The 11,209-nt window shown below is 53.3% G+C and overlaps 1 protein-coding gene across 1 annotated transcript; it reads left to right on the forward strand.

Annotated features, from left to right (window-relative positions):
* The first annotated feature begins 7 nt into the window (after positions 1–7).
* LOC104507009 (ribonuclease ZC3H12A-like) lies at positions 8–6,148 on the forward strand. The gene is made up of 5 exons (XM_010148165.1): positions 8–327; positions 3,318–3,457; positions 4,161–4,395; positions 4,918–5,024; positions 5,130–6,148. Exons 1-5 carry the CDS (start codon positions 35–37, stop codon positions 6,146–6,148), a joined length of 1,794 nt encoding a protein of 597 aa, XP_010146467.1. The 5' UTR covers positions 8–34.
* The last annotated feature ends 5,061 nt before the right edge of the window (positions 6,149–11,209 follow it).

Consider the following 11,209-nt stretch of genomic DNA (forward strand, 5'->3'; position numbering starts at 1 on the left):
GAGCCCCGGCAGGGAGCCCCGCGACAGCGCCGAGATGCAGCTGAAGGTGGACTTCTTCCGCAAGCTGGGCTACTCCTCCGAGGAGATCCACGTCGTGCTGCAGAAACTGGGCCTCAACGCCGACACCAACACTGTGCTGGGGGAGCTGGTCAAGCACGGCCCGGCCGAGCGGGAGAGCCCCGAGACCCCGACGGAAGCCAAGGAGGCCCCACTGGTCCCGCGAGGAGGGGCCGCCAACAAGACCCCCGCACCTGTGCCGGCCCCAGAGGAGACCGAGAGCGAGAACCTGAAGCCCATCGTTATCGATGGCAGCAATGTGGCCATGAGGTGCGTTGGGGGTTTCTGGGTGGGCGTGGTGGTCTCTCCCGGGCTGTCGGTGCTCACCCGGTGACGTGGTGGCTTTAGGTGCGCTCCGGTGCTGAGCGCCAAGAGCTCGGCGCCTCAAACCCTGCCTTTCTCTGGTAGTGGCTGGTAACATTTTCCAGGGCACCTCACCAGCGTGCACAGCGCTCACCAGGACGAGCATCGCGTTGGCAGGCGCAGTCTGCCCATGGCCTCTGCCAGCCCCTAACCAGTGCTCACAGGGCTCTGACGAGAGCCGGCGTGCTTCCTGGGAAATAGGGGCAATTCCTTCCATGCTCTAGCTTATGAGGAGTCTAACTGAAGAGACATCGTCCTCTTACCTAATGGCTTTATGTAAGTTTCTGTAGCAGGAAGTTGCTCAATAAATAATGACAGGGTTAATTAGAGAAGGCTTTGTAATACAGAGCTGTCTCCTGCATTGGAGAGTAGTCTCCGAATTGTGACTCTTGTATTTTGGCTGAATTTCCATGCAGTGTGGAGAACGGTGAGATGCTGGAGGGTCACGCTGGCCCATCATGTCACCAAGGCAGGGCTGTGACTCACCCTCAGCATCCCGGGTGTTCTGGTGCCGATGGCACAGGTCCCATCAGGCACCGCAGCCAGAGGCAGCCTGCGGAGCTGCTTGGACTGGAGCAGTAACTTGGGAGTGTAGGATCCCCAGTATCCATGGAGCACCCAGAATCTTTGGGCTGGATACTTACTGGCTCGAGGTCCTGACTTTCACCTTGGCTTTTGTTGCCCACGATGGTGAGTGGTGCCTGCCCCCACCCCAAGCTGGTGCTGCCTTCCCCACCTCTACACAGGGGGTCTGGGCGCCCTTAATTAGATGCACGGAGCTGTTGTGTGTGTTGTAGTAGGCTTTGTCTGAGGTGAAAGTGCTGAGTGGAGGTGTGTTTGCAGGCGTGGTTTCCTCTAAGCTGTGGCTGACAGCTCTGAGAACAGGACAGGAAAAAATGGGGTACAGTCTGCTGTGTGACCAACAAACAGAGCTTGTGACTCCCAGGGTGAGCGTGGAATTCTGATAGTGATAGAGCAGGGCTGGAGGGTAAAGGATTCCACCTGGGTGTCTGCAGAACACAGTCCTGTGTCTGTGGCTGTCCAGCAGCTGTGCAGTCACAGGAGGAAAATGGCTCATTGTGAGACCTGGGCTGATAAGCACGACTCTTGCCGTGGAGTTTACCTTAGATAAGTGCTCAGGCTTAAACAACAGACTTGGTTCTGTTTTTTGAATGAGCAGCCTCTTATCCATGAAAGTTACCCCAAGGAAGCGCAGGGGAGATCACAGCAAATGTGACTCAGGGCAGGCCAGGCGGTAATTCTGCTGCCGACAGGACAGGGTTTGACATGTGAACAGCAGTCTGGCTTTTTTAAGCAATCTGCTAGAAGGGGAATTCCGTTCTGAAACTTCCTGTATTGATGGTGTGATGTTCCCTGCTGATTCATTTGCTGTGTGTTCAGCGGCCTCCCTGAACAGCTCTTGACAAACATATGCAAATCATAGTGGAAATTAGCTTTTACTTCCTTCTAAGGGAATTTTTTCTTGGCTGCTGCCAAATCAGATCAGCCCAATTAGCTACCTTCTGTAGATCTGAGAACGGTAGCAGGGTCTCAAATCTCTGCTTTTCTGTTATCTCTAGTTTGAGAACGGTAGCAGGGATCTCAAAAATCTCTGCTTTTCTGTTATCTCTAGACTACAGTAACCTGTGTCTGGCTTTCGATAGCAAAACCAGTCTGACACTGGAGGAAGCTTTTAGAGCATCTTTCTTCTGATTGTTAATGTCAGCCTTTCTGTAATCTGGGTGTCTTAATCTCTTTAGGTGCCTCTTTAGGTGTTAGGTTTTTTTTTTTAGTATAAGTATTCTGGTAAATGAATTTTCTTAATAGCTTCAGAGAAGGGTGAGGGCAGGAGAAGTAAAATTTCTAGTGGTTCTTAGCAATGCCTCTGATGGGAGGTAATTACTTGTGGAGGAACTCACTGGCGTGCTGTGAGTGATGGTGGGAGTTGAAATGCGATTCAGGTGTGGAGGGGAAGAAAGAGGAAGGCTTGGGGCAGGGTAGTGCCCAGGTGAGGAAACTCTCACTGAATTATGGGCCTGGTTACTTTCAGTATAGTACATGTCACCAGTGTCAGCCTGGAATGCAGGCTAGTAGATCCCTGGGATGACATATTGGGCTGTAATACAGAAATGTTGAAAGCTTGCCAGACCATTATCAACAGAAGAGCTGATTACGCTGTAAATACTGGCACTTGTAAAACAGGAGTGGTAGTTTCCTCTTAGAAGTCCTGGAAACTTATTGATATGGCCTAATGAATAATTAAAGAGCAGCTTTTTGTGTTGGTACGTAGCTTCTGATGCTGTTGTCAGACTTCGTTCTCAAGCTGCCAAGTGCAAGATGTCGTTTCATGCAAAGAGTGTGTTTGTAACTGGCTTTTTGGGCTGTACTGTGATGAAGGAGCACCTCTCCTCAGTGCTGATGGCCTTGAGTGCATAAAGTGTCTTTTTCCTTAAGTTATCAGAATAACTTTCCAAGCAGAACATCTAGCGAGGGTGCAGCTCACGCTGGCAGAGGCTAGCCCTGGGGGTGAGCTGGCAGACAGGACAAAGGGTGTTCAAGATCACATTGTACTCGAGGCTAAAAATAAAGATCTGGAGTCCAGAGTTGAAGCAAAGGCTCTGTTTCAGAGCAGCTGCAATGGTCACAGCTGCTTTTCTCCCTCCCAGTGAGGATTTGGGCATTCATTGGCATACTGAGGTGATGAAAGGAACAGTAATTCTGTGAAAATCATAGTGCTACTATTTACACAAGATGAGCAACAAATACCGATAGTGCTACCCTGCTGCTGCTTCACTACAGGCTGCCTGAACTGCTGGGTCTGCTTGCGCAGTGTGTTTATTGCCTGACTAGTCTGTGCATAACCTGAATGCTAAAATTATCAATTTTCTTTCATGCAGCCATGGAAATAAAGAAGTGTTCTCCTGCCGAGGCATCCTTCTGGCTGTCCAGTGGTTTTGGGAAAGGGGACACAAGGATATTACAGTCTTCGTGCCGTCTTGGAGGAAGGAGCAGCCACGACCAGATGTACTTATAACAGGTGTGGAAATAGGAAAATCAGAAGTAGCTTTTCAGGCTCACTGCTTTGTCACTTGGTGAGCTTGCAAAGTTCTGGCTAGTTAGTAATTAACTTCTGAATGGAAGAGCTGAGCTGACCAGGGAGAATTAGTCATTAACTTTTCCCCTAAGCAAGTTTTTGCCTGGATCAGTTGGAATAACTCGGAGAACAAAGAGTGTAATACTACTCTGCTTCCTAACTTCCTCTTTCGGGGACACCTTCATGCGATGTATCTGACGCTGTAGACTGTACGGAATCTCTACGTGCTGAAAGGCAAAGCTTGATGCGAGTTTAGTCAGAATCATTCAAGCTGAGGGGAGTTTGCTCTGAGCTTGCAAACAGCTGAGATTTCACAATAACCCTGCTCAGAAATCTGTGCATGAGTGTGGCACTGCAGAAGCTGCTCGCCTGCCAGCCTTCATGCAGAGTGCACTGGGCGTGCGAAGGGTTGTGTGCCCGGGGCTTGCTGTTTACCCCAGCCTCTGTGGTGTGTCCCGAGTGTTCTCAGGTGCCACACAGGCGCGGGGCTGAGGAATCCACCACCCACAGCCTGGTGGGTGGTGTAGGGAGGGAGGAGAATACAGGCTGGGTTGTGGAAGGGGAAATGACTTCACACGAGTGTTGTGTCGCTTTACCTGTGCGAAGGCCTCTGGGCCGCGTGTGTTCACAGTTGTCTTTGTTCTAGACCAGTACATTCTCCGTGACCTTGAAAAGAAGAAAATCCTGGTCTTCACTCCTTCCAGGCGGGTTGGAGGCAAGCGCGTCGTCTGCTACGATGACCGATTCATCGTGAAACTGGCACACGAGTCGGATGGCATTGTGGTGTCTAACGATACTTACCGGGACCTCCAGAACGAGCGTCCTGAGTGGAAGAAGTTCATTGAGGAGCGTCTGCTGATGTATTCCTTTGTTAACGACAAGTATGTTCCCATCCTTCCTCTGCTTTTAACAACTGTCTGTGTGAGCGTGCTGTCTTGTTTTAATAGCAACTGATGCACAAAACCAGAAAATGCGGGCACAAAATCCTGCAGAGATACCCTTTTGGTAGAAGGAATTTTGCCCTTCTGATGTGAGGTACAAAGGCATAAGGAATCGGAGTTATCTTAAGAGCTGCTCATGGTTTGGAGCTAGGAGTTCTGCCGTCATGGAGTTCCTAGGAGAGCTCCAGGGCTTGATTTCCTCACAAGGCTATCATTAGCAGGCCTGGCCGCAGGTACTAATGCTCGTCAGCAACTGAGCACAAAACTTCTGCTGTGCCTGAAGGGAAGCACTGCATGCCAGTCTTTCCTAGGTGACGGGAGAGCTGCCACTGCAGTGAAATGGGAAAGCTGCTTGGGGCTCGGATAGCTTTTCACCTTCAGTGAAATGGAAGGCTTCCAGAAGAAATGAAACCCTGCGTCAAGAAAGTGAACTGCTCCTGACTGAGGTTTATTTTTCTTCAGGTTTATGCCTCCGGATGATCCCTTAGGGCGACATGGCCCCAGCCTGGATAACTTCCTCAGGAAGAAACCTGTTGTGCCAGAACACAAGAAACAGCAGTGCCCTTACGGTAAGACCTGCCTTCTGAACGTGAAGACTGAGGTGTCTGTGCAAGTGTAATTCATGCATTTAGTAAAGTTCAGCTGGTCATTCCGTGCTCTGCCTTTCCTTGCAGGGAAGAAATGCACTTACGGAATTAAGTGTAAATTCTACCACCCTGAAAGGATCAATCAGCCCCAGCGCTCATTAGCTGATGAACTCCGAGCCAATGCAAGGTTGTCTCCTACCAGAAGTACCACTGCCAAGGAGGAGAAAAAGGGCAAAAGGGGTTCCCAGGCAGATCTGCTGTGCTCTGTGCCCACGGAGAGTGATAAGAGCTCTTTGCAGAAGGTCTCTGCAGAGAGGAAAAGCTTGACCCACAAAGCAAAGCCCAGTGATGTTCCGCTTCAGGTGAAAGGCTGTGTGTCAGGCAGTGTCCCTCCTAACAGTGGGAGCCACAGGTCCTCTGACAGGTACCAGCAGCCTCATATGGACTCTCTGTCTTACATCTCTCAGGAGCATCTCGACTCGGGCATTGGTTCTCTGGAGAACCAACTGTCTGACATGTGGCCTTACCGATCTGCCGGTCACTGTGATCACTCCCATGCTGATCAGGTGGCAGTCTGCACTTGTGGGAGGCAGAGGCCTGTCTACCCACATTCTCCCAGCTTGGAGCAGAATGGTCTGGTCTCCTACAAGCATGGTTCCCATAAATCTTCCTCCTCTGGTGCTAGCTTCTTGCAGTACAGCCCTGAGGTACCTCACTCAGGAGCACCTCACTCTTTCTCAGGCTACGGAGTACCTGTACACCCAGCTAGTGCCGGGCAGTACAGCCTGCCCAGTGAGTACAGCGCCCCTCCGCCCCATTCTCGTGAGTACTGGTCTGAACCGTACCAGCTGCCGCCGCCTCAAGTGCGATCCCCCAGCGTGCGAGACCCTCGTTCCGTGCCGAGAGCCCCGGCGTACGGGGACTCCTGCCAGTGGCCTGTCTCTGACCAGTTTGCGGAGGAGCGGGCCAATGTGCACGTCAAGCTGTGTGGCATATTCCATCCCCACCTAGTCGACGCTGTGATGAACCGTTTCCCTCGGCTCCTGGATCCCCAGAGGCTGGCTGCAGAGATACTGACGTACAAGTCGCAGAACCCAGGTATCTGAGGCAGACGCCGAGGGCAGCCAGGCGCACGGAAAGCTCGAGGGGCAGCGTTCGCAGCTGCCGTAGAGGCCTTCTGAGGGCTCCTCTCCATTCCTTGGGAATACCAGGCTCCAGTTGGAGGTTGGGTACCGGATGTGGCATGCTCACAGCAAATTCTGGCCTAGACATGACTGGGTGCCCCTCTTAGAGTGTGAGAGCACCCCAGGGTCCTGCTTCCCCAGAGGTGCCTGAAGAAGCTGTAGCTTCAGGGCAGGATTTTTCCTTTATAATTGCATGGAGGGTCAGGCACATCCTAAATTCCCACAGTTAATTGTTCAAAGTGGCCTTACTCCTCCTTTTTAGCTTCAGTTTTGAGATGCCTCAGTGTATCCTCGGGCATATGGAAGGAGGACTCTGGGGGGGCTTGTGCAAGATAAGGGGGGTATGGTCTTTGCAGTGACACGAGGCTTATTTGTGAAGGCTGAAGTGTGTTGTCAAGGCTGCACTTTGCTCTTAACGAAGCCTCCTTACTAAATCCTACCGTGCAGATCCATGGCAAATGTTGGATTGTAACTCTAGTGTGAGGCTAGGTTTAGCTGACTTTAATTTGGTTGTAGCGGTGTCCTTCTTGAATGATGCTCCTCGCTCCCCTCCCGCTCCCACATGCCCTTCCTGAGGTTCTCCAGTACATGCCACAAGTGCTTAGCAAGCTGCTCAGCTCCCAGAAACAAGAGGAGCTGGGAGTGCAATCCTTTCTCAGGATGAGAGGTCTGACGCTGCTCCAAAGCTACACCCGAGTTGTGTTTGGCACTTCGGAAAAATGCAGTTGTGGGGCCGTGCGGAGGACCAGGCTGTTGGTGTTGCGCTGAAACATCGGCCTCACCCGGTCACTTCTCGGCTCTGCGCAGCACTGACAAGGGGGATTTATGATGTGCCTTTTCTCTTCAGACAGCAATAGTTGGGAGCATTTGGTAGAACAGCTGGAGTACGTCTGGACTGCTGCCAGGGCTGCTCCAGAGGATTCCTTAGTATTCTCTGTGAAGCTGTTGCTTCATCGTCCTCCTTACTAACGTTTTCCTGTCACCTCCAGCTTCATCAAACTATCGCAGCATCCAAAAATGTAGAATAAGACTTGTTTGGTAAGCCTGTTCCCCCGTCGTTCCCTCTGACTCCGTAAGGTGTTTTTTACTGTAGATACTGAAAGAGATTTAAAATATGCACAACCAATTGCTGTAGTAATTGGTTCTGGTCCTGGGATTTCACTGTGCTTAGAAGGCAAAGATGTTTCTTGCACTCGCAGGCCAGAAGCAGTTGATTTGTTGATACACATTGTATCTGTGTTTTTGTTATGTTTTCTAAATACGTCCATCTCGTGGTTAAACCAAGGTCGCCGAGAGGCAGATCGCGAAGGGGAGAGCGGAAAATGGCCGTTCCCGAGACCCTTTTGGGAATGGTTTGGGCTGTTCCCGTTCTTCCCTCTGTCCAAGGAGTGGCCTACCCAGACTGGCACCATGTGCCATAAAAACCACAGGGACACAGAAACCTGTATACCTGGTTAATTGATACATTACAAATTAGTAATGTTTCATGTTAGTAAGCAAAATGCTTCTTAATTTTAAGTAACCTGATACTTTGCATATTTGTAAATTACAGGAAAAACGGTTTTTAATATTATTGTCCAGCAACTCGCTGCTTGATGCTGTTTTTAATTAGTATTGTTCTGGACTCGGCCATCGTGTCACTTGGCGTGGTGGGTTTTGTTTTCCTGGTGGAACGCTGCTCTGCGCTGCTTCTCTTGCAATCGCCAGATTAACGTTTCGTGCTCACACGCCGACGTCTTGCCGGGCTCTGTATCGTCGTGCGGGATGTACTCGATGTGCTGAACGGAGGCAGCTGTGCGAAAGCCGCGGCGAAGAAGGAACTCGTGTTATTAATAAAAACTGCTGAGTTGAATTCTCTCCTGGTGGCTCTTTGGAAGACCGTTCAAAGTGTTGGCTGGCTTTCCAGGGATGTCGGAAGTCATCCCTGGCTTTCCTCTGATGATCTTGGACCTTGCCATGCTGAGACTGACCAGCTTGTTGTTTGACCCAGTGTGACGGGTTCAAAATAAAAACCCCACTGCTCCAGATGGCTGCCAGAGGTCGTGGCGTGCCCGGTGGTTACGGATCGCTCGGGAGCTGGCTCGGCGCGTGGGGATGCGCTGGCGGTCGAGGTGCGGCGAGGCGGCAGCTCCGGCTGCAGCGGGTGGCGTTGGGTGTCTCGTGCTGAGCTGGAGCAAACTCCTAATCATTATGGGACAATTAGCGCGGGCTGTGCTTCGGTTTTAATGGGCTGTGCTGCAGTGCAGGCTGGAAATACCCATTTGATCCAGTCACAGAGCGTGTGTCAGTGTTGAGCATGGTAATACGTGAGCTGTGACGCGTCAGGACTTTGCTCTAAGGCTTTGTTATGAACCGGGAGGGAAATGCAGCGGGAATATCGATGCTCACGTTTCCATACAATAACCTTCTCCTCCCACCCGCTGTTCTGCAGTACAGCGTGTTCCTGCCTGCCCCGTTAAATAACTTTGTGCTCTCTATTGAAATTTGTGCTCTTGATTTGAACACAGGGCCCTGACTAGTTCTGGTCGGTGACAGCCGAGGAGAGCAGCAGGTGCTCCTGGAGGGAGCGCTGCGTTTCCGACCTGAAGCCTCACGGGCTGAAAGGTCGTTTGTTGGCCGTGGGAGAGGAGCCCTCCCGGGGACATCGCCTGACGTGGCAGTAAGCTCACCCGGCGCCCCGCAGGAAGGGCGGCTGGGCCACGGTGGGGAGGGGGTTGTGGTGTGTCCCAGCTTGGATCAGACACTGATCCAGGGGAAGACTCCTGTTTGGAGTGGGGCTGTAGCTGAAAGGTGCTGCAGGATTTCAGGGCTGGTTTTCCTGTAAAACACCGTTACAGAGTTTTAGTCTTGCAGGGTGTGTAGATGGAGAGGGAATGTTTATTTCTATCAAAACTGGTCTCTTACAGCTGAAGGAGTGGGTGCAGGAGCACCGGGGTTCGTTGCCTTCTCTGTGGCAGTGACAGTCCTGGTGGCACACGGAGCAATCGGAGAGGGTCAGTCCACAAATCTGATGAAAATTCTTTCCCCAAACTGCTGCTGTGGTGCTGCCATTCCACCCAGGAAACCCGGCTGCGATCCAGCCACCGTTCCTCTGAACACATCCTCAGTGAGCCGGCCTGTGCCTCCTGCCCCTTGGAGCATCCCACGGCGGAGCACGAGCTCCGCTTTCTGGCGTGCGGGGCGTCCCCGTGGGCCCCTTCACCGTGGAGCCCGGGAAACACGGGGAATGCTGGTGGGAACTGTGGCTGCTGCATCTTTCTTCCCCACCGTACCGTCAGGAGCTGCCAACCTGCGCTCGGCCGGGCTCGCGCTGTGCTGCTGTTGTGGAGTTTTCAAGCTGTGTCCTGTGGCTTACCGCTTCCTTGGGGCACGGAGCGGGGAGACCGTCACGGCTGCTGTGCCTGTGCATTGTCTCTCTTACCCCTCAAAAATGGGTTAGATCTCCCCGGCTTTACTGATCTCCTACGGTGAAGGAGGTCACGCGCCGGCACCCTGCTGAAAGTTTCCTGTACCGCAGTGGGGTCGCCCTGCCTCCATCCTGCCTCCATCCTGCTTCCATCCTGCCGCGGTGCTGAGCCCCGCAGGAGGCTGGCTGCCCTCTGAGCTGCTTTTCCTACCCCGGCAGGGCGAGGGATGGTGCTTTTCTCCTTGGAAGCGGGAGCTCCCACGCTGAGCCAGAGCGTGGGGTGCAGAAGGCTCCCAAAAAGTGCCGGAAGGCAAGAGCAGGAGAGTTGTAGGGATGACCTGAGGTTGTTTCCATTGGATAGGGGGGCCAACGGGAGCTGGCTGAGCGGCTGTGAGCCCATCCATCCCTACTCCTTCCTTCCCAATCCACGTGCCACCCTTCTCCCTCCAGAGGCCCAGCCGTTCCCAGTTGCCGTCCGCGCTGTCTCCCACTGGAGCGCCGTTGCTCTGGGAGCTTGCTGGGGCCGCGTCCTCCCCAGGCAGCGTGAGGGGCAGCAGGGGGGTGGGTTGGAGGCGGAAAGACTTGGCTGTAAGGGTGAGAAGGCTGAGTGAGGACTTGTAAAGAGGAAGGAGGAGTCCACCGCTGTGTTTTTGGGACAGAGAACAGTCTCTTTGCCTTCCCAGTTGTGCTAGAAATAGAAAAGGTAATGAAATATCATCAAAGGGAAGGCTTTGCTCCCATGGCACAACGAAGGGATGAACAGGCAGGGAAGAGCGCTCCTTCAGAAGTCGGTGCTGCAGGATATCTTGACTTTGGGTTTTAAATCGATGCTCAGAAGAGGGAAGGAAGAAAAGGGAAGCTGTGCTGGGGCAGAGGCCGGGGCGGACCCTGCTAGAGCCTTGTCACTCCTTCCCCCAGGCCAGGCGGTGACCCAGGGAGGGCCCAGGCCAGAGAACGCAGCCCCCTGCTCCCAGCCGAGGGGGGATATGGGGCCCGGCCTGCTCTCTGGGGTCTGCTCGCCTTTCCCTGATTGTCTGGTCTTCGCTTTTCCAGCTGGAAGGCTGTGAGCGAGGGGGGGATGTTCAGAGCACCCGTGAGCAGAGGGGGAGTTTATGACGAGAGCATCGATGAAATGAGGAAGGTGGTGGTACCCTTCTTGCTCCCTGAACTTTGGTCTGAACCCATCTTCTTCCCTCCCGTGGGATTTCCAGGGTGTGGTGCTAACTCTTGCAAGGCATTTCCAGGGGCAGGAATCTCCTGCCCGGGCCGTGGGAAAGGGGCTGCTAGTGGAAGCTCACGCGTGGGCCGTGCCGCGTGGGGGTGTGACAAGGGGACAGGCCACATGAGGAAGCAGGTTCAGCATCCACCCGCTGTCTTCACCCAGCCCCGAGGCCGGTTTCTGCAGGGAGGAAGAGGAAGAGGTGGCCCGAGCAAGGCAGCAGCTCCTTCCGCGGCAGTTTGGGCACGGTCCTGCTGCCAAAGGCAGGAAGCGAGTAGCTCCGCGGAGCCAACGACGCACCGAAGCGCACGGTGCGAGGGTTTGGGGAGGCTGGTGATGCGCTGGGGTGGCAGAGCTG

Source organism: Eurypyga helias, unplaced genomic scaffold (assembly GCF_000690775.1).
Source record: "Eurypyga helias isolate BGI_N326 unplaced genomic scaffold, ASM69077v1 scaffold20903, whole genome shotgun sequence".
Classification (NCBI taxonomy): domain Eukaryota; kingdom Metazoa; phylum Chordata; class Aves; order Eurypygiformes; family Eurypygidae; genus Eurypyga; species Eurypyga helias.

Excerpts from the sequence above, each read along its gene's own strand:
- LOC104507009 (XM_010148165.1), top strand. The coding sequence starts at position 35 with ATGCAGCTGAAGGTGGACTTCTTCCGCAAGCTGGGCTACTCCTCCGAG. Across the intron at positions 3,458-4,160 it reads ACCAGATGTACTTATAACAG|ACCAGTACATTCTCCGTGAC; the intron begins GTGTGGAAATAG and ends TCTTTGTTCTAG. Across the intron at positions 4,396-4,917 it reads TATTCCTTTGTTAACGACAA|GTTTATGCCTCCGGATGATC; the intron begins GTATGTTCCCAT and ends ATTTTTCTTCAG.